Here is a 26,599-nt window from a genome sequence, read left to right on the forward strand (position 1 = left end):
CAAATTTGATTGGCTCGGTCATTTAGAATGCAGCAATGATACAGTTCCATATGTGTGTGTGTGTGCATTTACATAAGAGGGCCCCCTGTATAACTATTTACATGTGTTCATGCCTGATGTATGTGCATTCATTAGCTATTTTGTTAATATTTGAATTTACAGGCTCTTGTTTACGTAAAATCGTGATAATAGGAGATTGAACAAAGTAATACTCCAGTAAAATAGATGAAATGGAAAGTTGCACTAAAATGTTGCTACTTCACTTCCTACAAAACGCTTCAACACCTATTTGTGTTTTACTGTGAGCAGCTCCTCAGTGCTTTAAACCTTAGCTTTCACTTTTCCTCCTTCACTTCCACTGAAGTCACTACTATTATTGTTTGTTATTATTATTGTTTAATCAACTCCTCCAGCGTTTGAACTTCTACCGTCACTTTAACCTCAAACTTCAACTTCTTCAGGTGTTTGTTATTTTTGGGCCCGTGTGCAGGATTCGGCGGCAACATCGTGCTTGTTAAACAACTTCAGTTGCTTTCACTGCCACTTCAATTATTTGAAGCCATTAAACCCCAACTGTCAGTTTGTCTCCCCACCATGCTGTGTCTAAACATCTGTAATTAAAAGAAATCTGCTTAAAGTAAAAAAGAAAAGGAACAAAGAAAAGAGCAGTCAATTTAACAGTAGGTAAAATATTTAAATATATTTAAAAAGAGGCAAGTAAAGCAATAATCATGACATCCCACTCCTTTACAGTAAATGTTGTTACTTTAAGTGCTTGAACTTCAAATACTTTAAGTTCTAAGTTAAGTCAACTTCATTGCTTGGACTGTTTCACTGCAACGCCTTTAAGAGCTTCACTTCTGACAACTTCACCGCCTTAAATTCTTTACGCTTCGACTGTCACTTCAGATTTTATCAGCGCTAACTTGAGGAACTTTTAAGTGTCTCAGCCTCTCGTTCAGCTCCTTCGGCTGCCGAAGTCCTTCAAAAACATTTCAGCTTTTCTAGAGCTTTATCTCCTACGTTCAATCCTTTTGGTGTTTTGACTTCAACACCTACTTCAGCTCCTACACTTGTCACTTCAACTCAATTTTGACATCTTTAAACCCACAACAAATGCTAGTATTCTTTAAGCAATGTATGGGTAAAGTATTTAAGATTTAACATATGTTTTTCTATTTAATATATATCTCCCAGTACAAATACAGAACACAGAAACCTGTGATTATTCTGCCAACTGTGAATGCAAACATTGAAGGAGGATACAAACTGTACATCTCACAGGAGGTGTAACGCTGCCCTCTAGTGGCCCAACCAGTGAGCTTGTCTTTGTCAAGTCCTGACAAACGTACAAAGAAGAAACAGTATATAAATGAAAGGCAAAAGCTCAAAGGGGTACAACAGCATTATATTCAGGAGAACTCCGCATCAAGCAGAATGACACACTCATCACATAAATGTTCCTCCGATATTCACTCTCTTTTAGCTGTTTTGTGAGGGAAACATCTGGATCTTTAGCTGCTAAATGCTAAACTAAGTTCACCAGCTATGGACGTAACTTCAGGGTTGATGAGAGGTTAAAGGGAACCTGTTTGCTTTATCTGCTCATTTAACAACCACTCGCCACTATATTCTATATATAAGTGCTGTTAAATGACCTGCAATAATAATAATAACACATGAAGAGTTGCTGCTGTAAATGGTACTAAGAGAGAACCAAAACTTGATCGGTTTCATTAATGCACTCTTCTTTGCACATTTGTTGCTTTCATGTTAATATTTACAAATCAAAAATGACATTAGTTTCAGTAAAGCATATTCAAAAAAAATCGTTTGTTCCCAAATGAATATATTAATAATACTTTTATATGAACTCTTCTCTTCTTCACAATAAAACTATGACTTCAAGGCCGGTGCTTCCTAACCTGATGAAGCAGTGTGCACTTGTGACCCCTTTGTCCCAAGTTATGGGCAGTGTGACAGGGATTTTTGCTTCTATGAATTCTCCATCTGAAAGATTGTCAGACTCCTGAAGAGGTCAAATATATTAAGTACTTTGTAAGAAAAAGGAAGCTTAAGTTAACTCTCTAAAATCTCCTTTTCCCTTTAAACTAATCCTTCAGATTTATCTTAAGAAGGATCCTAGAAGGACTCCCGACCATAATTTCATAATCAACCGACACCAGAGTGTTAATGACATTATTAAAAAGCTTTCTTTGGTCTCCAGAGAAGAGGAACCTCAGCAGCACGAAACATGCAGGTGGTTTGCGTTGCAGCTTTTAAGAGTGTTTGACCCACTGAGACACGATCATAAAATGATTAATGCCATTCTTTGCATTAAGGGAAACTCTTCTTCTTCTTCTCTCCATAACAATCATCTGTGTTCCTCTTCTCCTTCTGTACATAGAGTCTGTCTGTCTTCCTGTTTGCTCCTCATCACGTCTCGCTGATTACAGTCTGATGCCGGAGAGGACTCCTGCGATTTGTCCTCAGCTCCTCGCCCTGTGCTCATCTCCTCCTTCAGCGGCTGCAGAGCCTCAGCGGTGCTTTCCGTCTGCTGCTGTGACTCCTCACTGTTAACAGAATCATTTTCTTTTCCACTTTCCTTTTCTTTACTCTCGGCGTCTGTCTCGGAGTTCTGCGCCGGCTTGTCCCGGCCCGCCTGCCTGCGAATGGTCCGTCGGTTCCTGCTGCGTCGCGACTGGTTGCAGTGCAGCGTTCGCCTGCGATGCCATTGGTTCAGAGAGTGTTGGGCTTCGACACTCAGCTGACGGGCGGCCAGCCGCGGCCGGAAGCTGCTGATGTAGTAAAGAGAGGCGTATAGGGTTGTAAGGTAGTAGCCACCTGTTGATATGGGGAATGCAGAAAGGGAGACGGTCTGTGACTTGTAAACGTAGTTAAACAGCATCTGAATCCTTATAATCAGTGGGAAAAAACATCTACTACACGAGCACAGGTGGGGATCAAACCCACACCTCCATTTGGAGATGAGAAGAAAGTTGTCAGAACTATCGCTAAGTTTAGTGTGTAAAGTCCTTTGCAATTCAAGCAGAGTTCACACTACACGACTTTCAAGTCTTCAGACCGCTGTGCGCTTGCTGTCTTGCAATCGGGAGTCTTCAAGTCGTGGTTTTCACACGACATGACTGACCGCTGACAGGGAGACAACGAGATCTTTCCCCAGGAGGAATCCCCCTAGGAGGTCTCCGAACTACGAGTTATCACAAAAACACATGCAAGAAGTGACATGGACGTAGTCATGCTTGTTATTGTCGTTATCACACGTCTTGACTACTTATAGCCTGATCCTCTAGGTGCAACAACAACTTTGGTCCGTGTTGTGAAGGCAACACATGCAGTAAAGTTCCTATATGAGTAATGAGTGGGGAAATGTGATTATGCAAACAGAGTTGACGGTACTTGGTCATTATTGGCATATTTTGTTGTCGTCGTGTTATTTTCGTTTTCAAGTGTCGAGTCAGAGAAACAGGTCAAATCTTAACAAGCTAATGGTAGTCAGTTGGCTGGTTCAGTCACAACAGCTACTAGAAGAAGATTATTTAGATAAAATGAATCTAAGAAAGTTGGTGTGGCGCAACCTGTTTTAATTTAGTGATGTGTAAATCTCCATTTTCTTTCATTATAACGAGGCGAAGTTTGAACGTAAGAAGTGCTGCCACAACCGAGTCTAGGAGTGTTTTTGAGGAAATGTGTGTGTGAGCATGAGCGGTGTGTCTTACCTTCTCCCTGCAGCTGTGTGGGGTCCAGCAGCTCCATCATGTAGTCTGTGTCCAGGTGTAAGGTGACCACGTCACTACGGAGCAGCACCCATGTGAGGCAGGGCAGGAAGTCATCCGCTCCGAACGCTGTACCTGCAGGAGAGGAGAGTGTGAATTTAAAAGGTAACTAACAGACGAATAAAATGAAAATTATAATTTAAAAAACAAACAGCTTGCTACCTGAGCTAGCATTAGCACTCATGCTGTGATAGATGCTCTTGCAGACTTTGAGAAGGATGTGGACCTTCTTGTTTGGGGAGTAGGCATCATGCATACTAGTCCACCTCTGCTGGATCCGCTCCAGGCTGACAGCGTCGGGAACTCCAACTCCCGCCGACCCCCCGAGATCCTCCACGCTGTTCTTTTCCAGCACAAGCATGTTGCTGTGGAGACGCTCGAAGCTGCCGTCATCAGTCCGGGAAATATGAATGCAGGAGTAGAGGTGTTCGGAGACGGGCTTCAGAGCCACCCTGTGGAGGGAGAGCTCGAGCAGAGAGTCTGCAGGAGGGTCGAAAGGTACGTGAGGAGAAATTGGAGTTGTAAAACAATAACAGTTCTGTCAATTATGTAAACACTTAATTGAAATCTACATTTTCAGCTCACTCACCGGTCTCTAAGTCATTCATGTCAGTGATGCTGTCCAACAACGCCTGGATTTCTTGGTAGTCCAACAGTGTCTCCTTCAGGGACGAGAGCGATGACCTCACTTCCTGTAAGAATTCTGACCCTGTGAGCCCGCCGGGATCGGCCCCTCTCTTCAGCGTCATCTCCACGAACCCTTTCACCGCCTCCGCAAACGCCGCACCTTTCCGCTCGCTCAGCTCCTGCACGCGATTGGTTAGTCTCTTCTTCTGACTCACCAGCCCGCCGAGAGCCTGGCCCACCGCCGAGAGACGATGGATGACCTTCTCGGCCAACCGATGCGCGGACGGGTGGTGCAGGGTGGGGCTTGACACTTGGGACTCCTGCTCCTCCTCCATGCTGCTGACCGACAGCGAGTCTAACTCCAGCGACGGGGGGTGGAGCAAAGAGGAAGGCCTGGGCGGAGGCAGCCAAAATCCATCCTCAATCCAGGACACCCTGTGAGGAGACTGAGGCACCGGGCTGCCATGGTCCTGCAGCTCAAATATTGTATTTGAACTTCCAGGGGTGGAGGGAGTAGACGGAGGAAGGTTCCCCGTGCTCGCTCTGTGGAGAGGGCTGGAGGCCAAATCTCTGCTGGGCCTCCTGAGAATCACCCCTTCTGGAACAGCTGGGGTTGACGGGGTTGGTGGGCAATTTGGTGAATCAGCAGACATGGCTCTGATAAGACCTGGAAAACATAGATGATGAACATCATGTTGGCCTTTGTGTTCAAAGGGTCAGTTCAGCTGGATTATTCCACTTAACAACAGTAGATTTTGCCATACGGACAGTTTTAAGAGAAGTTTCCTGGATAAATAGTTCCTAAATCAAGAAATAATTATATAGATAGTTAGATAATAACATATCAAGTTTGCATGCTAAATTATGAAGGTACTGCCTCCTGATAGGGCGGTGTGCAGGAGACGACTAGCTTAGCATAAACATTGGAAGAGGGGGGAAAGCCTGGCTCTGTCCGAAAGCAACAAAGTCCACCTACCAGCAAACACCTTGCTAATTAACAGGTTATAGAGTGTATGAATAATTTGTGTTCAAACAAAAATGTAAAAACAACGAGTCGTGGTAACAAATAGTCAAATAGCAAATAGAGCAGCAAGTAACGAGTCCTCACCAGAACTCTGCATACTGGCAGCGGAGGACTCCTGATCCAACGAGATGGCTCGTTGGCTCTGTAACCCGGACCCCGCCCATGTTCTGGTGGAGCTGAGGCGTCGCTCTCGCCTGTACTTTGATGGCTGCGTGGCTTGACGGGTCAGCCAATCATCTCCGTGTTCATGAAGGTAGAGGGGATTGATGACGCACAGGGCCCCGTTGGTGGAAGTCAGCTAGGGGAACACACACACACACACACACACACACACACACACGCACACAAATAGTGAAGAAATAAGATGCTTCCTGTAACACACTGCTCACCACATTGCATGCGTAAAATAAGCTTTGCAACTTCTTCTTTAAGGCGGTATTAATTGATTTACTGCCAACTTGTAAGCGCAACAATTATATATATTATCACTTTATGAAGTTTATATCGCCGAGGTGTTAGGAAACAGATGCCGATTAAGCATCCAGCAGTCGTCTTTCTTGCCACCTGGTAAATGCAAGTCCAACAGTCACTCTACTTTTGGGTCTCCACCAATTCAGAGTAATCTGTCTCTTTAGCTGCTGAATGCTGCACTATGTAGACAAGAGGCAAAGCCAGTCGCCAGCTCGGTGGTGACTGCAGAGCTGGTGAATTTCTGTAGGTTCGTCGCTATGAGCGACTTCATACTACCCATCAATATTTGATTATGTTCATTGTTAATTTAAAAACATTGATTAATGCAGTTTTAAGGCATTAATAAACATGCTGTCTTGTAAATAAGGAAGTTGTTACAATCACTTGTTCTTTTACACACACTCAGTATATACCTGTATGGAGCACATTACGTCGCTTGGCTCCCGCTGGGTCATTTTATCAGTGTGCTGGTCAGTCGACGTGCAGAGCCAAGTATCTGCCGTAGAGAGGTATTATAAATGAGACAGTTAAAAAATATCTTTCTGGTTTTGTGTTTCTGATATGAGACTGAAAGTCAGAGAGATGGAAGGACTCACTGGGTTCAAGTTCAGAGAGACGATCTTTGGTCTGCTCGGTTACACTGTAGATCCAGCGAGGAATGGAAAGACAGACAGACAACACATCCCTGACACACAGGAAGAGATGAAAACATGACAATACTTTTCAACTGAATCGAAAATACAAAAAAGTTATGTTTACATGGTTAACACGCGAAAACACATAAAGGTATTCGTAGCAATGCTTGTGCCGCATTTATGCAATTGCAAATAAAATGTTAGAGAAGCCCGAGTTCAAATGGAAGGTCAATCACACACGACAAACAAAAAGGCATCGGTGACACAGCAGGTTCTTACCTGGTCAGAGAGTAGAAGAGCACGAGCTGAGCCAAGTCAGAGAAAGACAGACGAGACTCAGACAGCTGGAAGACTGACACGAGAAACAAGGAAAGAGTAGGCAGTTAGTCATTTCAGTCGAAAGTTACATTCCTGGAAACACACTGAGGGGGGGGGGGGGGGGGGGGGGGGACTTCTAAAGATAAGCCAAAGAGAACATTTCATCAATTTTATCTTTCACATCAGCCGTGCGGTTTCCAATGCTGAGCGGTCATGTTAGTCTCTTCAGCCTGTGATTTTAAGCACACGGCGCGCTTCTGCAGAGCAGTAAAAGCAGCACTAACGGGTGCTGATCTCATCAGTAAAAAAGAGCTCAGTTTAAGGAAACAGTATTTGCATATTGAGAGCCTAATTGATGAGGTAACTGCTCACCTGCTCTCACCTTCTCTCCTGTAATGTCAGGTTTGAATACTTCAGTTCAACAGCAGAAAAGCAGAACTGCACAACTTGCGACGTTATCGGGTCACTGCAACTATTTATCAGTCTAATCTGTCAGTTGCAGCAGATGTAATGATTCACAAAATAACCACTAAGAGTCACACATGCATCTGACTGCAACACACACACACACACACACACACACACACACACACACACACACACACACACACACACACACACACACACACACACACACACACACACACACACACACACACACACACACACACACACACACACAAAAAGAGAGAAGGTGGTACATGCGGTTAGTCCATACCTGTGCCTGTGCTTTTGATATTATAATCAACAACTGCTCCATTCTCTCCTCCAGCAGACACACACAGCAGGCCGGGCTGAGACGTCTCAGAGTTCTGCACAACCAGGAAACTCTGGAGGGAGACAAACACACACACACACACACACAGTGACTCATTTATGTATGTGAAACGTGCGGGAAGCTCGCTGGGCAGGTTTTTATTTTAAATGCTTATACAAGAGAGAGAGAGAGAGAGAAATGGATACATTTCAGGAAAGGAAAAAAAAGAAGAAGTGTGCGTTAAAGACTCAACACTGCGTCAGTGTTTCTATGACTGGATCGATTTTTCCTCTTGAAAATCCGTCATGATGACAGGTTGTGACCAAACGAACAGTGAAGTTAACAGTAAATTCCCCAGGCTTCATTAGTGGTGATAAGTGATGCAGAGCTGTTTGGCCACGCATTAAGCTGATACGGAGGCCGGTTAATACTATCTGGGTGTGGACCCACCACCCACGTCTGCTTTGCTGCGTTGAAGTTGATCCTTGATCCTTGACCAAACATACTTAAAATAAAAACTAACACGTTGATTTACATACGCACATGTATATATACATGTAAAGCTTGTGACTGCTAATCTAAGTCTAATGACTGCTCTTAATGATGCTCCTGCAAACTTTTCACAGCAGGGTATTAACCATCCTCATGCCAGTTCCATCTGCTAATAAAAACTGTGCGTTACAATTGAAAGCTGTGGAAAGAGCTTGCCAGTAAGTAGAGCTTTGACTAAAACTGAAATTGAAGCTGAATCTCTTCCTGGTTCACCCCCGCTCTGTCCAGCATTACTGAAAAGCATCTTTATAGCATTACATAACTGCCATGGTTGTTTTTTAGCGGGATGAGCAGTGCAGTAACTACCTTTTTAGCCACGCTAAAAAAAAAATGTATTTACACGTGTTTATGACGAAATACCTGCAAAACTAATATAGTTTTCCTCAGCTTGACCCGTTGTTTAGACCTAATTAGCAAAGGACAGCATGCTAACGCGCTAAACTAACATGGTGAGCACGGTAAACGTTATACCTGCTAAACATCAGCGTGCTAGCATTGTGAGCATATTAGCATACCAGCAACGTTGTCATTACACATTACAGAATCTGTCACGTACGGTTGCCAAACTTCCTCTGAATGTTACTCAAGGAGGGCTTCTCTCCTAAAGACCAACTGACTGACGAATGCAGCGCTGTAGAGATAGTACTCAGTCCATATTTCTATTCAGAATTCATTTGCAACGATTCCTCACTCATTAAGGGCTTCTAATGTAGATTGAAAAATAGGGAATATTTTGAATTTAAAGGCCTTATAAATACTATTTTCCCCAATCATCTTTGTGAACAAACAGGTTTTACCAGTTAGTTAGAAAAGTTTTGGTTATTTCACACAAAATATTTCTAATTCTTTCTTGTTTTTCTGTGATCTTGTCACTGGCTTGAAGTAAGCAGAGCTCAGTTAGAAAAAAAGGGGATGACAGTAATGTTCATGCACCAATCAGAGTTGAGCAACATTTGAATCAAGATGACACACAGTGAGTTGACAATTCGACCTGACTTAACCCCGATGAAAGAGCAGTTTAAACACTTAATAAGCTTATGATAAAAAAGTGTTTTTATTCCTAATATATGATTTTCTATTCTACTTAAGACATTAAACTTGGCTTTAACTGCGTAGACGTTCTTTTTGTAGAGATCACGTCGGCGTCTTTGAGAACTGAACTAAAACAGCATACGCAGTTTGTTGACCCAAAAATAACTGGGTAAAACCAAGCACATGCAATCCCATGTACAGCATACCAATGTCAGTCACACCACAACTGAATTCAGAGGTGTTCTCTCACACACACACACACACACACACACACACACGCACACACAGGAAGTGGCTGTCAGTGAGCGCAGAAATAGAGATAAGTTCACTGCAAGTCACCACACTTTGAGCACAAACACATACTGGCAGCAGAGATGAGATATGAGCCATTACTCTGTTAAATCATAACGGTAACATTTAGTCACTCACGCATCTGATTCATAGGAAGAACAACGGGAACCCGTTCAAGCTGAACCTTTTCCGTTCAGCTTTACGACATAATCAGCCGGCCTACAACCAACATGAGGCATAATGATGCAAATTTGTTCTGCAGTAAAACAAACTGACATCCCATCGTTCCCCATGACCACTTATACTCACGGGTCAATGACGTGTTGCTTCCAGTTAGAGGTTTGAATTTCTGGGGGTTTATTTGAATGTCACTCCTTCAAACGAGCCCTTCTCTATACGATTGTCTGACCTCCTCACGTTCTCCGTTTGCTGCAGATGTATTATCCATTTTGTCGATGTAATTTCCCTGAGATGCACAACCGTTTTATTCAACAACACTTCTGCATTCAGCCCCGAAAAAACAGAGCGTCCATTGTGTTATGAGATGTCACACAGAAAAAGGAACTACTTTCGTGTCGCAGAAATGTGCATGTCAGTGTTCAGACCGGCTCAGAATACTTCTGTTGTGACAGAATGTTATTTTTAGTGAAGCATGCACACATGCCTTCAGTGAAGCTACACAGTTTCATAAAACACTTGACGAGCAGCAAACCAACCAAGAGCTCATGAGATGATGTGAGTTAGGATACGTACACATGATGGGAACAGGGAGAGGGCATGCAAAGAGATGGGGGAAGTAGAAAGACTTAATAGAGCTAGATGGACACAAAAAAAATAAAATTCCTCTCAAAAACATGAACAGAAAGTTGGGAAAGACGAGAAGAATATCAGTAAATGTCCAACGAATATATTCTTTCATCTCGTGTGTTGCAAGATGAGTCAGATTGTAACGACTGGACATAGGGACCAAAGTCCGGCAGCACATTTTAAGTCAGCCGATTCAATTTTGGTGACGATATAGATTTGCGTTTTTGTGATAATAATACTGTGCGCTTGAAGGCTTTTTCCCAAAAAAAAACACGAGAATTATTCATTATTGTTGGAGGACAAGACATGTATTCAATTCACTAGTTAATTAATTTTAAAGTATAAAACACTTCAAGAAGAAAATAAAAATAGTTTCTTTGATTGTGTGGATCAGTGATCTGACTTACTCTCAGCTTTAAATGTAATTCACCATCACACTGAAGACTTGATGTTACATTAAACAATAAAGACTCGAGGAGGACAGCTCACCCCGGCAGGTGTTCCACAGATAGCGGCGTGGGCCCCCTCTCTATCCCAGGGGGCCCCGGGGCACCAGGCCTCCCGGCAGACCCTCAGCTGCTCCAGCAGCGACAGCCTCCTCCTGCTGCCCCTCCACGGGATGGCCGTCGTCCCGTTGACTGAACTGTGAACCGCCCTGGACGCAGACATACGGGACACGTTTATGTGCACTGCATCCACAACAGACCGGTCACATTCACACAACTCGTCACTAGATAGATGGATCTGCTGATGCCTTCATGCCTAGAGATTGACACAAAATGAAGGTTTAACATTAGTTTTCTGGTGGTATTTTATGTAAGATTTGCCTTTTTGAACATTCATTTACACACTCTTATATAAAAACACTTAAAATCCTATTGTGGTCTGAAAATGGTTGTTACTTACATGTGTCGGACTGCGTCATGTATTTTCTCTCCTCTACCCTGTTAGCACATTTCTCCGCATGTTCCAATCTTCTTGAACTCTTCCTCTCTGCAAGATGTTACTCAAGAGCTCAAAATAGGAAGCTCACATGCTCCTCAGACGTACATCCTCAAGAAGTTTACCAGCGCAACGTGCAGAATGTTTTTCAAAACTCAGCTAACTGTCGTACGGCTGCCGCGCTCTTCTGTCTCCTGCAGGCTTTTAATAAACTTTCAATTTTCATGTGAAACTGTTGAGCTCATGTTTGATCGGCGCTCTCCCCTCCCCTTCCCCTCCCCTCAGGCCTGCATGTGGTTAACCCAGCCCTGTGAACAGTGAGAACACACTGCATGAACTCTAATAAAGTGTTGAAAATGCTTCACTACCACTCTATGATCATCCATGTTACACATTTTAATCTCGCAGCTCAGGAAGAAATGCAAACACTCCATCAGTCAGCGATGGTAACGTGCAGAAGATATAAATGAGAGACTGAGGGGTTTCACTGTATCTCGTGTACATGCAGGTTGGTTTGGTGGCCGCAGATGGAGGTGTTGTTTATTGGTCAGCGTTTCCATAGCAAGACTCATCACCTTCCTTTTACGTGCAGTGGTGCCGCTCTTTCTGTTTCCTGCCAACACCGCAGTCGGCCCGGTGGCAATGACCAACACGGCTGGCATCAAATGAAGCTGAAAGGGAGCAAAACCAACTAATAACCTCAATGGTGTTAGCCTGAAGAATTATCTCTTTAGATAAGGTTCTCATCATTTAGTCTTTAGTTTTGAGCCATGCTAGCGGCAGATATTGGCAGTTTATTAAAAAAAAAAAAAAAGAACATTTTCAGCTTTACACTGGTCAACTTTATTGCAAGATTATTGCATTGGATTCCAGTATGTTATACAGATGGTAATGTACTTTTTTATTTCATGATGCAACAATTCACGCTTTTTTTTTTGCAGATAACCCAAATAGTTTCCTATGAAACTACTTTATCACACCTGCAGCACTTAAAGGTTGAGAATCAACAGCAGACCTGTTACGTTGTGCATGTACAGTCTGTTGCTCCATACGATTAAGAAGATATAAATGTTGCCTCATAAACATTGTGTGAGAAGAAATGATAGAAATCAGTTCTAACCGGAGAAGGCGATTAACATGAAAAACAATTTAAAACATTTTAGAAGTTCCACTTAACCTGCCGTTATATTTACAACTACCTCAGCTCTCCGAGCAGGAAGTTCATTCTGTGACACAGTTGATGGTTTGGAGACAATATAGTGAGTCTTGATCACACAGCCGGGCTTTTAGAAGATATTAATTACCTTCACGCTCTGACATCTGTCAATATCAGCATTACTTCAACACCACCACCCTCTCTTGCAGTAAAATATGTCCATGCATAGAGTTACCGGCCTCAGAAAGAAATATACAGCTGGAACAGATGTAAGCTAGTGCAACAGAAGGGAAGTAGAAGAACGTCAGTAAGGTGCAAATAAATGATAAACAGAAGCATAAAACCCAGGGACGTCAAGAGCAGGATTGTTCAGAAGAATTAAATGGAAAATGAGAGCGTGACGCCCAAACAAAAACCCTGGAATCATCATCTTCATCTCCCTTTAAAGGACCCACTCCACACCGACGGCAGCTTTTTAATAAGTTACTCCTCCTCCTTCGTGGGCTCTGGTGCCACTGATGCAGCAGAGCTCACCTGGGCGGACTCTCCTTTGCTCTCGCCGGCCTTCTCCTTCTTGTCCTGGCTGTCGATCTTTGCGTGCTCCTGCTTCACCAGCTCCTCCAGCTCCTCCTGGAGAGGGGGGAGGGGGGGGGGAGTGATTTTAACATGACTCATGCATGGAGAAGAAGTCCGTCCACGGTGGCGGTGACTTGCGACCACAACTTCACACAGGAAAATCATCTGTAGGTTACCTTTACAGTTCAAAAGATCTCACCTTTGTTGCTTCTGCTGCAGTTCTACAAGAACACCACAGGTGCACCTTGTACTACATTGTATATTTAGGCACATGAGTGTGGATCCAAACAGATGCGTCTAGATGAGAGCTACTGAAGTCCAATAGATATTCTGTCTTGATAAATAGACCATATACTAACCAAACTAAAATCATTCGCGTTCAATGAACCTCGAGGCAACAAGGATTAATTTTAAACCCAATTAAATATAAAGTAGCTTTACATTTAGAAAGATTAAATTTAAACCTCTTTAAAACGTCAGTTTAATTTGTACTCCAAATCTAGATTCTATTTAATTGCACAAAAAAACAACTTTAAATTCCAATTTAAAATGTAATCCAGTGTAAACTTTAAACGTAGACTTGAGGCCGTTTAACTGTTTTGTTTGAGATGGATTGAACAAAATAATAATAAGTTCCTCAAAGAAAGTTAAGGGACAGACTCGACCCAGATGAGTTTTATGAGGATGCGGAATCTCTCTCAAGAAACCGGTTCAACAACGAAACGGGAGGATTGGACCTGGAGTCTCTTTTTATTGCACTTAATGTGACAAAAGTCGTTTCCTTATTGTGCTGATGTGCGTTCGTACACGAGAATGTGAAAACATTTTGTGGTCACGTGGTGAAGTCATTGCGCTCAGCTGTTGACCAAGAAACAGTTTCAGCACGTAGCTCCTGCTAAAGTGTGGTTTTTACTATTCTGTTGTTGAAGATTAAACAAACTAGAGACAACGTGCTGGTAGCTGGAACATACATAACTATTCATTTAATCCTAATTTAAGTTATTTTATCAACACATACAGTTCGGTGTGGTTTACATAGATGATCCATTCTCATAATGATCCGTTCGTATGATCATTTAACGCAGCAGGACCTACTCATGTGCACTTTATACAGTGTGGGAGGAGTCAAATCAGAAAATATGGAATGAAGCTTTAATGATACTGTGCATCTGTAGTTTGTGTTGCAGGATATGGTGGGAGCTTAAAGTAAATTAAATGAGAGGAATGCAATCAGAGAGGAAATGAGAGGCACAACAACCTAAAACATACCCTCAGAAATTAGATCACTAAACATTAACGAGCCTATATTTTAATATTGGCCTAATTACCTCCTGACTGAAGTGATCACCATACGCTCCAAAGCCATTTGTCCTCAGAATCACGTGATTGGTCGGTGATAAATAGCTTGTACACAACCTAGAATGAGCGGAGGATCTACGAGAGATGATCGTGTAACTCACCTTCCATCCCAACAGCTCAGCGAGAGCCAAACAGCCGTCATCACACGTACTGATGTGAGCTACGTCTCTGGAGAGAAGAAAGAAAAGGACACCGTGTTGAAACCTGGACAGAGCTCCATGCAGCTTCTTCGTTTCCAGCACTGATGCACATTCCAATATGACAACACTCTCCTCCTGGTTTTCACAAACCGGCATCACCAGAGATGACTCAACAGTTTGTCACTGGTATCGTGAATGAGCAACAATGTTTGTATTTCATGATGACTGTCGAGTGATTCAGTAGTAAGTGAATTACCGAGTAACTACGAATATTAAGTATAGCAGAAAAATTGTAGTAAAGCACAAACTAAGTATTTCACTAAATGATCATCATGGACGAAGCGTTTGCACCCTCTGGTGGTACAAAGATGAACTGCATGTTTTACACACAATACACGCACATTATTAACACATCATTTATTACTGATCATTTTGGCTCAGTTGATCAATATTTAAAAACTCTTTATTCTCCTATTTATCTGATCCAGTGCATTTGATCAGATTCAGATCAGATGTGTATTTCTGCTATCGGATGTAAGTTGTAACGGGAGGACAAAGGTAAAGATGGTAAAACGGTTGCAGAGAAGAAGAAGCAGCAGCATCTCTGTATCACCTGTACGCCTTGTCTGAGTCAAAGTCCATCCCTCCTCCAAAACCCAGCAACCCAAACAGAGGATCGGCCTGCAAGAAATCCAAGAAATACATCGATGACAGAAAGAAAAGAGTTTGGATAAAAGGTCAGGAAACTGTTTGTGGAGGGATGAAGGCTCACCTGCCCGGCCTTCTCCATGTTAATGAGCAGACGGGGGCAACTTTTTGAAACCCTAAATGACAAAGAAACACAGCAGAGAAAACAAATCCACAGTAAGTGTGGTAAATCACGCTCAAAAGAAACTGCAACAAAGATTATATCTGGAATCAAGCCTGAATCGTTCATAATGCAGGAGAGTTTCTCTGGCAGCTGCCACATTCTGACTGCAGCAGTGTCTGTGGTCAGCAGTAGATGTCAGGAACATGGAACTTGATCTGCATTACCTGCCGACGAGACCTGCAAACGGTTGGACCTGCAGAGATGTCCCCATGATGAGGAGGAGATCACAGCGAGGGAAGTCCTGACAGGTAAAGGAAGACGGTGGAGCGGGTTTATTTCTGCAGAGGGGTTACATCACATTCTCTTCAAAACATGCACGCAAACCACCACCGTGTGCTCACCATCTTCATTGACGTGAAGAACCGGACGGGTAGACTCTCTCCGAAGAAGACGATATCTAGGGGAAGAGGAGAAAGGGACGCAGAGATACCGAGATGATTGGTGACACAATTATCTAGCAGTCATGTTTGTAAAGTAAGAAAAAGGTTCAGAAAGGTCGGTGGAGACAAAGATCCACTGACCTGGCTTCACCAAACTGCTGCACTTGTCACATCGAGGAATGTCTTCAGAAAAGATTTGATCTGCAAAGCAAGAGGACGATGTTAAAGTCAAACAACTCAACGTTCCCAGGCTCTCTAAAGACCAACAAAAGCAAAAGGCACCTCTCATCCAGTCCAGGTCGTACTCCTTGCGGCATGAGAAGCTCACGCAGTGGGATGTGTAGAACGTTCCATGAGCTTCTATCAGATCATCTCCCTCCAGCCCGGCCACACGCTCCAGAGTGTCGATGTTCTGAATGAACATACACATAGAAACATCGATACAGAAACAGATTAAATATACAGTAAGGGAATAGACTCTTTCTGACCTGTGTGTAGCAGCGTCTCAGGTGCCCCTTGTCCTTCAGCAGCTTCATGAAGTAGTGACAGATTGTCGGCTACACACCAAAACAAAAAAGAAGTAGTGAGGACAATCACATATAAGGCAGCTGATAGTTTTCTTTATTAACATTTTCAGCCTGAATATTCAAATATGTTTGAGTTTTCAACACTCAATATGAGACCTACAAGGCAGCAACAAGGGTTTAGTACCTTAAACTGTCCTGGGTACAGCTCCTTGGCCAAGGCAAAGAAAGGCTCTGGATGTTTCTGAGAAAGACGATGCAGCAACATCTTACATGTTATTGAAGCAACAGTGAAGAGTGTCTCAAATCATAAAGAGCAGGATGGTCTTCAGACGACTGTACAAGTGTATCCCGTGTAGTGTTTTTGTTTCTGAGTTGAGGTTATGAGTTCCTTTTCTTAAAAGTGACAACCTAAAAGTGGCTTATTCATGGTATTACACCACATGAAAACAAAGGACCAAGAGGCTGACTTCTTAGCTAAATCTTTGATCTTAAATAAAGATATAAAGGTTCCATTATTATGTCTAACAATTTGTCAAAACTGTCAAGGTTTCCTGTGAAAGCTGTTGTAAAGTGTCCTTCACTGGTGTCATTCTTCAAACATTCAAACATAGCAGTCGTTCGCTCACCTTAAAGTAATCTATCTGGAAGATGGCCTCCGGGTAAGGCAGGTTATATTTTAGCAGGTTTGCGTACAGGCCGGTTCCTGGTGAGCGGAAATCAGGGATCCCAGCCGCTGTGGGAGGAAATGATGTGGACAGTTACAGATTAAAGTAGTTTGATACTTCAAAAACAATCGTTTTGTGATATTTCAAACTGAGATACTCACATGTGGATATTCCTGCTCCAACCATGCAGATGATGTTTTTACCTGTGAGGACGCAGAGATCAATAAATAAGTGCTTTATGACAACAGGCGTGTAAAGCAGTGAATAAATCCACTATGGTCAGCCATTATGGACGAGCTGACCTGAAAGCAGGCAAAGACTCACATTTGCCGCTCTTTATGTACTGCGCCACTCCGTCCAGAGTCAGCTCGTCCAGAACTTTGTCTGCCGAGCCGAGACCCAGGGTGCTGGAGAAGAGGTTACGCAGGAAGTCCACTGAGAGAAACACGAAGAAGACGACGCATTCAAGAGTAAACACAGCACCGTGTATGCAGGTAGAAATCAATAACAAGAGACTCAACTTTAAAATAAAATGTATTCATGAATAATAAATGAATGTGCGCAGTACATCTACAGAATGATGACTGGTGTATGAGACACATCACATTAAATAACAGTGTAATAATAAGACAGATTAACTGAACTGTAAAAGAGCATATATTTCTATTACAGTGTCAGATGTGTCATTGTTTTCCACATACTCTCTGTGTCTCCTGCAGCCTCTTCCCCACTGCTGTCGTCGGATTGGTCCTACAAAAGACACAACACATGACGTGTATATGACATTTAAAGCAGCGACTCTACGGGATGAGCCTGTTGTGAATGGCTGCTCTCTTTAACAGATCTGCGTTAGTCAGACGATGACAGACGACGGCTTTGTTTGGAAAGGCGACCTCATCTAACGTCACTCTCTGCTAACACTCACCAGCTAATGTTGGTATCACAACAGCAGATAGAAATACTTTCTCACCTCTGGTTCAGGCGTAGCCTCCTCCTCCTCCTCTTCTTCTTCTTTAGGAAGTGCTAGAAATGCAAAATTAAATACCACGTCAAACTCAACAAATGCGTCTCAGTGTGACGAGTTAGCATTAAAACTAGCTAGCTAAACTAGCTAGCACCGTCTGACTGACAAAGTTGTGATTTAATTTAACAAATCAGACTTCCTACCTGATGCATCAGACATTTATCCTTCTACTGAGTCCCTTCAACCACAAGGGTAAGGATGGCAATTATTTTAAATCCCAGATATTACGAAGTTACGACAGGTATCTACTGCAGCGAGCACTGGGCTGGATCTTCTTGTTGTTGTCCGTCAGAAACACTGTCCGTGTTCCTTGTAACCCAGTTCCTATGACACAATAGGTTCCTACCGCTAATGTCATCCTAAAACTCTAAACTCACAGCGAATAAACACGGATGACATGAGAATTGATAACTTTATCGTAGGCACTAGTACCCAACATGAGGTGTGAAGTAAAATTAGCTCATATAACGAGTTCTGTACACATCAAAACTGGCAACCAAATCATTGCAGATGACATCTTCACATACAAAAGTATCAGTGATTTCTTCATCCACATCCACTCTTAGTCTCCCAGTCTTACTGGTGTGTCTTCATCCCACTGTAGAGTCCGATACTGCAGCAGAACAAGGCTCATACTGGATTACGGGCTTTAGTTTCCTCACATAAGCCTCCACTGTGAAGATTAGAACATCCATGCAGACACAAAGACGTGTCGCCACATGGTTCTCATTGTCAAACAAGACTTGTGAATTCCTAAAAGATAGTACATTTGCAATAAACATATTAAAAACTAAAATCTTTATTCTGCACATTTACATTCCAGCAAATAAAACCACATTTACCACATTTACAGACAAAGCTTAATTTGCTTGAAAAAGAGCTGATTTTGCATTTACATCATACATGTGTACACTCGAGACAACAAGTTGATTCTGGGGTGGAAACAACACGAGCAGACTGTGATGACATGTATTGTATTTTACATTTCAAAGACAAATGATCCAACAAACTTCTTCCACACTTACAGTATTTTTTTTCGTATGCTCATGTCTAGTTAGACGTTGGCAGTGTAAATCAAATATGAGTCTATAACTAGTTCATGCTTTGAAGCTACTTTTACAAAGTGGACAAATGGTGGAATTTCCAGGTCCGTCATGTGATGCCCTATTGGCCCAAAAATACTTTTTCCCATAGACTGAGTAGGGAAAGAGACGTCTGTAACTCAGTGGATATTTCTTTTTAAAAAAGGTAAATACACTTCCCGGTGAGAACACATGATCAGCCCTTATTTAAATCATAAGGTCCTAAAAGTTGTAAAAATCCAGAGATATTTCCTTCGTCCGTTCATATGAATGAGTCCGAGAACAAGGCTGGGAGGCGGGATCAACCAAATTGATTTGAACCTGAAAATAAGCTGTGATGGTTGAATTGCTGCAAGATGTTTTCTCTACATGTCTTTCAGGTTCTCTCTCAGAGGACTCTCTCTTTCCGAACACAGTCTCTTGACTCGTCTGACTCCCGTTCCTGCCCGTTCCCTACCTCCTCTGCCCTTGCTCTTCTATCTCCTCTCCTCCCTCCTGCCTCAGGCTGTGGTCGTAGCCGGTAGCGATGATCTGGCAGTGCGGTAACATCTCCTCCAGCAGGATGACGACCAACCCAGGACTCGAGATCCGAGGGAGGGACGACACGTCCAGACGCCGCAGTCCCCTACCACACACAAAAAGAGAGGAACTTAATACAAATGTACTGTTTTGAAAACACCAACTCGTTGTAAGTGTTTGGATACTTACTTGAGATTCTTGAGTGCGGACAGGCCACCTGTAGTGATGCGAGGGCAATGAGAGATGTCCAGTTCCTCCAGAGAGTCCTGGAACACATGGAGCCTGGCCAGGAACCAGTCGTCCACTTCAGGACATCCTCGTACTGACAGAGTCCGCAAAGATTTCTGCCCCTCTGAGAGACGACAAAGCAGATCAAAAACACTGGACACGCCTGCTAAATATAGTAAAAAACAGTGCATGTATCTGACAGTGTACGACAGATAGAAAGGTCGGTTACAGTAAAGCAAAAGTGATTTTTAAAAAGGAAAAAAATAATCAGAAAAACAAAAAACAAGGCTGATTTGGAGCTCATTACTCAGGTTCCCCAATCCGCTGTAGTTGATGACCGTGTAGCTCATGTTCACTTCCTCTAGCGGTGTGTCTTTGTGAGTCAAGAAGTCCCAGTTGAATTTGCCTCTCCGGTCTGCACGGAACCAGTCTGACTGGCCAACATACCTGATGATCACATGACAACCGGATCACAGCGGCACATTTCAGACACGGCTATTCAATGGTCATCTCTGCTGCATTATTACAGATTATATGCAATAACATGTCACAACTAGACCCCAACGATGCAAAAGAAAACAACTTAATATGATAATAAACGCCATGAAAAATGAGGGACCAAACTGTTATGGTATGAGTTCCAAGAAGTAAACATTAAACCCCCCCCCCCCCATCAATTAGTCAGTCAACAGAAAATTAATAAACTAATCTAATAATTGGTTATTTGTCTTTTTTTTTTTTAAAGGCAAAACTGCAAACAAAGTCTTTATAGTGCGAGGGTTTTTTGCTTTTCTGTTTCACATCAGGTACATTCAAAATGTTGAGGCTTTGGACCGTTCGTACAAAACCGAGCATTTCAGGATGCCACCCTGGGAACTTTTGATGGGTATTTTCCACAAGTTTTGGACATGTTATAAGCCAAACCGTTAATAGATTGAATTATCTGAATTGGCAAATCAATCAGTGATGAAAATAATAGTTACTTGCAGCCTTACGTGAAAGCTTCACTGCAGCGTTCTTGCGTGAAATTAGCTCAAACAGGAAGACAAATCAAACCCCTAAACAGGTTCAGCTGTCAGGATAATTTTAAGAGTTGTAATAAAATATTATGTGTGCTCAGTGTGTGTGTGTGTGTGTGTGTGTGTGTGTGTGTATATATATATAAATATAAGAGACAAACAGTAGAGAGACAAGGTAGCAGGGCACTTACCTAAATCCTCCCCTTAGACTCAAGATATAATACGCTGCTGCTATGTCTGCGCCATATAAACCCCGAGTGTAGCCGAAGTATCTGTAAGAGACAACAAATAAATCAGTGATGGTTAAATATCTACAGTAAATGGACTTAAAGCACCTTGTCACACCCATTATTTCTGAGAATTGTACTATTTCTATGAGATGGGTGGATGATACCGAAGCTTGCATAAACTCAATACACTTCGACGGCTGCCGTGTGGACGCAGATCAACTCGAGAATGATGCTGAAACTCCCGTGTGGACGGAGATCGTTTCTATTTGACAAATCTGCATCCAAGGAGAAACGGAGTAGTGTGGACAGGGCATAAGAGAGAGCTTGTGTCAAATGAGGAACACCACGTGACTGATGGCACACAGCTGTAAAACGTCACTGGTGCTTCAGTTTTAAATTTAACTTTATGATCGGCACATTAGCCGGATAAAAAGAGGAGAAAAATTGAGAGGTGGTGACGTAGGCTAGAAATACATCATCATACATCGTGTGCTTAAAAACCAGTGCAAAATAATTTTTTGACAAAGCATTATTAATTATTTTACTGCAACATGTTGCACAATACCATCTACATATGACGCAGTGCAGCTGATGCAAATATTGCATATTTCATAATATCATGCAGGCCTGTTGAACTTTTATTGCAAACACACGAGAGTAAACACATCTAAAATCAGGAAGGTGTTGCACAAAACTATGAACTTTTTTCAGCCCAATAGAAACAAAGCTTCACGATACTACACAAAACAGCCAAAAAGTTTTCTCACGCGTTCCTCCTCTGGATCCCCTTCCTCCTCTGCTGAGACCCCCAGCTGAGGAGCATCTCTACGTCATAGAAACGCTGGGTGAGGAAGAGGAGGAATCTCGTGTGCAGAGGAGGAGAGGACACCGAGCTCGAGCGCCACGGTCGCCTTGCAACCATAAGGAGAGTCGACCGTTGGCAACATCTGCGTAGAGTCTGTACGGAGAGACACATTCAATAAAAACCCAAAATAAAGCTTTAATAGGACGACTAATACAGCGTTACACCGTTAAACGTCAGCTAACAGCTACATGCAGCGTGTTAAAGTCCTCTAGCAGATTACTAACAACAGCACACACATTCAGCTTAACGTTATACTGAGCGTGTACTCTGGCGTTTAAAAAGAGCAAGTCAAATATTGTTAAATCTGCTCTAAACTGTAATAATAAGCCAAAATTTGAAGGGTAACTCACCATGAAGAGGGCCGCCATGACAGCCACGTTCAACGGAAAGTCGTAAAGGACCAACGTTGCAGTTTTGCATTTTAAAAGCAGTTGCTGTTCACCATGTCAGCCGCTAAGTGTCGCTGTACGCACGTCTTTGACGCCGAGCAGAGTAACCTGACCTGACCCAAGAGACACGAATGAGAAGGAGTCTCCCACACCGGTGGAGGAGCACACAAACATCTCTGGTTATTATGGTCGTCGGTAATAAAGGATATAAAAAACAATTGAAAAAGTCTGTGCAATCTTTTCAGATCGTACTGTAATTACCGGGGCATGAGACCAGGTGGTCATTTTACTTGTTCACATGATCAAAGACAGCAAAATAGAGTTCATTGAAATCATGTTTGGCAGAATTAAGGTGAATCAGTGTCCAACAAGTCAACGTGGAGGTAGTAAAATTAAACTTTAGACATTTAAAAGCACAATGCCTTAAATTATACAAAAAACATCCCCAGTATTAAAACTGAAAACACACGATAGGACCCTGCAACACTCTCAAACTGTCTGACTGACTGCACTACAGGAAGTAATATTGAATAATAACTTTGCATTTATAACCATATGTTTTTACATTTTTCTGGTGTTGCTGAAGGTTCATTTGCATCACTATCAAAACTCTAATTAAAATTTCATGTTAAGACCCTTAATGTAACAGGGATTGCTCTCCTGTTAGGACACTACATCAGCAACAGCGTGCACCTGGACCAGGAGCTGCACATCCCAGGTGAGCGCTGGCTCCAATAGAAATGATTCTGTGTTTTTTCATTTAATCTCAGCATCATTGTGATTTTTTTGTGGTTGAAACAAACAAAAATGAGATCTACGTTTGAATGCTTGAGTTGAACATTTCTGCTGCCTGTTTGGTCAGCGGCTGTGACTCCTACAAATCATGTTCATACACTCCTGATTTCTAATGCAAAGACATTTTGCGTGGACTAAATGCAACCCAGATTACACGTTCTTTAAATTAACATGATGAAAGAACTTGTTTATTGGAAGTATCTGCAAAGTTACAAGATGTTTAGTCTACACTGAACATATTTAGTATCGCCCCGTAAGTACAACACAATACACCTTTTTCATGCTTTTTAGAAACAATTACGACTTACTGGAGGTTAAAGAGACATTTTTTTTTGTTGACAATATATATATATATATATATATATAAAAAAAAAAAAAAAATCAGATAGAAATAACAAAAAATCAACAAAAATAGAATAATTGTTCAACAACAGCTCAGCAGCTATTATGCAATCAAACTTCATCTTAGCTTTTTCCAAACATATTCTCCTGTTAAACCTGTGTCTTGTCTATGATAGCAATCAGGTTGTGACAATAAAACCTTGAATTTAAGAATATGAATCGACTATAGTTTGCCAGAAGAAGATAAAAACACTGATGTATCACTGCTGAAACATGTTCCCCTAGAATAGATATTTCAGCTCACTCTTGATTGGTGCAGAATAAATCATGCACTAACCAAATCAATCACCTCAAGGTGGCAGCCAACCGTTTCAGTCTGCTGTAAGTGTGTGTTGTATTAAATCTCCGGGCCAATTTTCATTCAATTTTCCTCCAAGCACTGTCTGGTCTCCTCTCCACAGGGAGAGAAGACGACTTGAAACTCTGCTCGCATGACAGATGTGTCACTGAAAAACAAGCATACCCACTCTGCTAGTGTCACCATCTCACACACACACACACACACACACACACACACACACACACACACACACACACACACACACACACACACACACACACACACACGCATACACCTCCCAGAGCTCTGGCACTCACAGTGAGTGTGATATGACAGACGGCTCACACCTGCTGGTGAAAACAATTAATAAATGAGATCTCGGCTTTGGTGTGTTTGTAGAGGACCGGCAGAGAAAAGAAGCAGCAGTGGATGGTGAGACAAACAGAGGGGTTCATTGATGTAGTGATCGGTTATGTTCAGTTGGTTCAAACTGCACAACATACTGTCAGAACAAAATGTAAATGTTTTACTGTAAAACCATGAACAATTGTACACACGTATCACATCTAAAAGGAGGGTCACGACATGCTAAATTAATCAGGAAAACTGTTTGCAAGTCATGAGCTGCTTGGTTTTAGTTAGAGAGAATGACAAAAGGGTTAACACGATGGAGGAAAAGGCAGTGGGAGATTCAAAGTCCGTGTGGTCCGTGTTGGAGCCCGAGCAAATCACATTACTGAAGGGTTGGTTGAATGAACACATGGACCAATGAAGTTAAGAATGACTGGCAGAGGGAATGAATGAATCGATAAATGCTGGAATAGATGGATTGCCTACTGGACCAGAATTCTAATGCTCTAACAGCACTGACAGATAGAGAATGTTTGTATTGTCTGTGTGTGTGTGTGTGTGTGTGTGTGTGTGTGCGTGTGTGTGTGTGTGTTTTAAGTTACATTAATTTCCTTTGACTTTTAACTATTTTTTCACTCAATTGCACAACGTTTTTTCTGTCCTCAAGAGAAAGACATACCTGATTCTGATATAAGAAACCCATTTTTGCCACCTACAATCTCACTAAATTCCAGGACATTTATAAGATTGAACAACTTCAATTTCAGTGTTATTATATTTATGGACGGTAGGGAAATATAACATAGGATCACGGGTTCTTAAGTTTAAAAGACATTTAGTCTTATCTGCATTCAGTGAATGTTAGAGGTTATGTCTGAAGAACGTTAAAGTCAGATTGTAATCCAGATGTGGCTTGAGTTCGAGAAGAGTCAAGCGTGTGAAGGATTGCATCATCTAATAATGTAGAGTAATAATGTTGTTTCGGACGATTTTAAATAGCAATGGACCCAGCAAAGATCCCTGCGGTACCCCCTCGGTTGTTAAAAAGGAGGCTGATGTGAGACAAATCCGTTCCGAGCACGATCATCCAAACCATGACAGCGTGAAACCAACAAATTACTAGAAATTAATGGAAAAATAATTGGCAGATCAATCAATTATGAAAATAATAGTTTGTTGTAGCCCTACGGGATAATGTGCAATGTCATTTTTCTACTCCGCCGCCCTCAAATCCAGTTTAAAATGGAGTCCTATACATTCATATAAATCCATTATCCCTTTCTTGTAAGCGGGAAGAGGCAGAACTACTTCCACAGTCTTGTTAGCAGATGAAGACTGAGGTTTCCTAATAGCTGCTCCCCTGTGGCGCCCCACTTTTTTACTGAGAGTTGGTGTAAGTGATGGCCCTGTGGGAAACCATTAGCCAGTGCTGTCTCTCTCTCTCTCTCTCTCTCTCTCTCTCTCTCTCTCTCTCTCTCTATCTCTCGCTCTCTCTCTCTCTGCCCCCATGTCTTCCCTTCTGTTTTTGCAGAGATGTGGTAAACACACACAATCCTCACATGCACAAACCTCTGCAGCAATCTCAAGACCGTTAGCAGCTGTCAGGGTTGTTTTGTTTTGACCAGCTCCCATAAGGTCAGTGTGGAGTCTGCAAATCTCTACAGTAGCGGCAAAGAAGCCGTTAGTGGACGTTAGTCGTACTGGGCCCGTTGTGTTCACGCTCACATTGAGGGACAGTCACTGGGAGGACGACCGGAGGCCACAAAGGCCACGACAAGCAAACAAATGACTGAATCCATGCTTAAAATTAAGATATAAATTGATTTAGTTGACTTCATATTCGTGCAAATATACATGTAAATCACCTAAATGGAAAATGTGATACCAAATATGATTTAATATACGTACAGAGTTGTCATGAATGAACCAATTTTCTCACAATATACCCTAATTGACTTACACACACAAACAAACACACACATCTTCCGTAATTAAGTGTGCATTCCTTTGCTGCACTATTAATGTGATGTGTGTCCTCTTATCTTTTGTACATTCGCTCATTATTCAGACACCTTTGGGTACTGCTCGTGTGTGTGTGTGCCTGAACAAGAGCACATAATCATCGTCTTGTTATCTCTCTCTTCCACACATCTGTACTAATTCCCATTGACAGAATTAATTACAGAGGTGACGAACAGCCCAGCGACCAAACCCCAAATGTCACACACGCCTTGAGTTACACAGCACCGTTATCTTGTAGGGAGATGTCGCTTAAAATAGCACGTCAGCCAAAAATAGCATAAGCTGGCGGAGCATGTCATGGGATAGAGACCGCGGCGACCTGTAATTTCTGATGCACCTAAAATCCCCGCTCTTCACTCAAGATCTTCATGTGGTGTCTGCACACAGTATACTGCACTGACACAGAAATCGGGGTCATGCACATGCAGATGGAGATGGAGATGAAGGATGCAGGCTGCTTCCCTTT

General features: G+C 42.3%; 3 protein-coding genes across 4 annotated transcripts; all 3 read right to left on the minus strand.

The window, feature by feature from the left end:
- Positions 1 to 673: 673 nt before the first annotated feature.
- rinl (Ras and Rab interactor-like) lies at positions 674 to 11,472 on the minus strand. Of its 2 annotated transcripts, none has more exons than XM_076100242.1 (11): positions 11,218 to 11,472; positions 10,801 to 11,073; positions 7,591 to 7,702; positions 6,834 to 6,906; positions 6,516 to 6,604; positions 6,333 to 6,415; positions 5,533 to 5,746; positions 4,387 to 5,091; positions 3,960 to 4,277; positions 3,741 to 3,872; positions 674 to 2,844 (listed from the first exon to the last, which is right to left on the minus strand). In XM_076100242.1, exons 2-11 carry the CDS (start codon positions 10,978 to 10,980, stop codon positions 2,375 to 2,377), a joined length of 2,376 nt encoding a protein of 791 aa, XP_075956357.1. In that variant the 5' UTR covers positions 10,981 to 11,073; positions 11,218 to 11,472; the 3' UTR covers positions 674 to 2,374. The 2 variants fall into 2 exon arrangements, with proteins under 2 accessions (XP_075956357.1, XP_075956358.1); XM_076100243.1 differs by having other exon boundaries at positions 2,602 to 2,798.
- Positions 11,473 to 12,072: 600 nt separating this feature from the next.
- sirt2 (sirtuin 2 (silent mating type information regulation 2, homolog) 2 (S. cerevisiae)) lies at positions 12,073 to 18,233 on the minus strand. Its single transcript, XM_076100444.1, has 16 exons — positions 18,095 to 18,233; positions 17,898 to 17,950; positions 17,629 to 17,677; positions 17,252 to 17,362; positions 17,089 to 17,130; positions 16,889 to 16,995; positions 16,447 to 16,503; positions 16,224 to 16,292; positions 16,018 to 16,147; positions 15,877 to 15,936; positions 15,697 to 15,752; positions 15,520 to 15,596; positions 15,257 to 15,308; positions 15,098 to 15,165; positions 14,446 to 14,512; positions 12,073 to 13,039 (listed from the first exon to the last, which is right to left on the minus strand). The coding sequence occupies exons 1-16, from the start codon at positions 18,108 to 18,110 to the stop codon at positions 12,893 to 12,895; spliced, it is 1,161 nt and encodes a 386-aa protein (XP_075956559.1). The 5' UTR covers positions 18,111 to 18,233; the 3' UTR covers positions 12,073 to 12,892.
- A 501-nt stretch (positions 18,234 to 18,734) lies between these two features.
- dmac2 (distal membrane arm assembly component 2) lies at positions 18,735 to 22,289 on the minus strand. The gene is made up of 6 exons (XM_076100844.1): positions 22,245 to 22,289; positions 21,797 to 21,987; positions 20,991 to 21,071; positions 20,088 to 20,227; positions 19,742 to 19,904; positions 18,735 to 19,658 (listed from the first exon to the last, which is right to left on the minus strand). Exons 1-6 carry the CDS (start codon positions 22,260 to 22,262, stop codon positions 19,487 to 19,489), a joined length of 765 nt encoding a protein of 254 aa, XP_075956959.1. The 5' UTR covers positions 22,263 to 22,289; the 3' UTR covers positions 18,735 to 19,486.
- Positions 22,290 to 26,599: the final 4,310 nt, after the last annotated feature.

This window comes from Anarhichas minor, unplaced genomic scaffold, assembly GCF_050575085.1.
Source record: "Anarhichas minor isolate MPS153535 unplaced genomic scaffold, ASM5057508v1 ptg000026l, whole genome shotgun sequence".
In the NCBI taxonomy this organism is placed as follows: domain Eukaryota; kingdom Metazoa; phylum Chordata; class Actinopteri; order Perciformes; family Anarhichadidae; genus Anarhichas; species Anarhichas minor.

Bases quoted from the DNA above. Each gene is read 5' to 3' on its own strand.
- dmac2 (XM_076100844.1), bottom strand. The intron at 19,905-20,087 runs GTAATGAGCTCC...GTCGTCTCTCAG, and splicing joins CAGCGGATTGGGGAACCTGA to AGGGGCAGAAATCTTTGCGG. The intron at 19,659-19,741 runs GTAAGTATCCAA...TGTGTGTGGTAG, and splicing joins TCCGCACTCAAGAATCTCAA to GGGACTGCGGCGTCTGGACG.
- sirt2 (XM_076100444.1), bottom strand. The intron at 16,504-16,888 runs GTGAGCGAACGA...CGTCTTTCTCAG, and splicing joins TCCAGATAGATTACTTTAAG to AAACATCCAGAGCCTTTCTT. The intron at 16,148-16,223 runs GTCAGAAAGAGT...ATGTTCATTCAG, and splicing joins TGAGACGCTGCTACACACAG to AACATCGACACTCTGGAGCG.
- rinl (XM_076100242.1), bottom strand. From the start codon at position 10,980: ATGTCTGCGTCCAGGGCGGTTCACAGTTCAGTCAACGGGACGACGGCC. The intron at 6,605-6,833 runs GTAAGAACCTGC...CCTGTGTGTCAG, and splicing joins CTCTTCTACTCTCTGACCAG to GGATGTGTTGTCTGTCTGTC. The intron at 5,092-5,532 runs GTGAGGACTCGT...TATGTTTTCCAG, and splicing joins TGCCAGTATGCAGAGTTCTG to GTCTTATCAGAGCCATGTCT.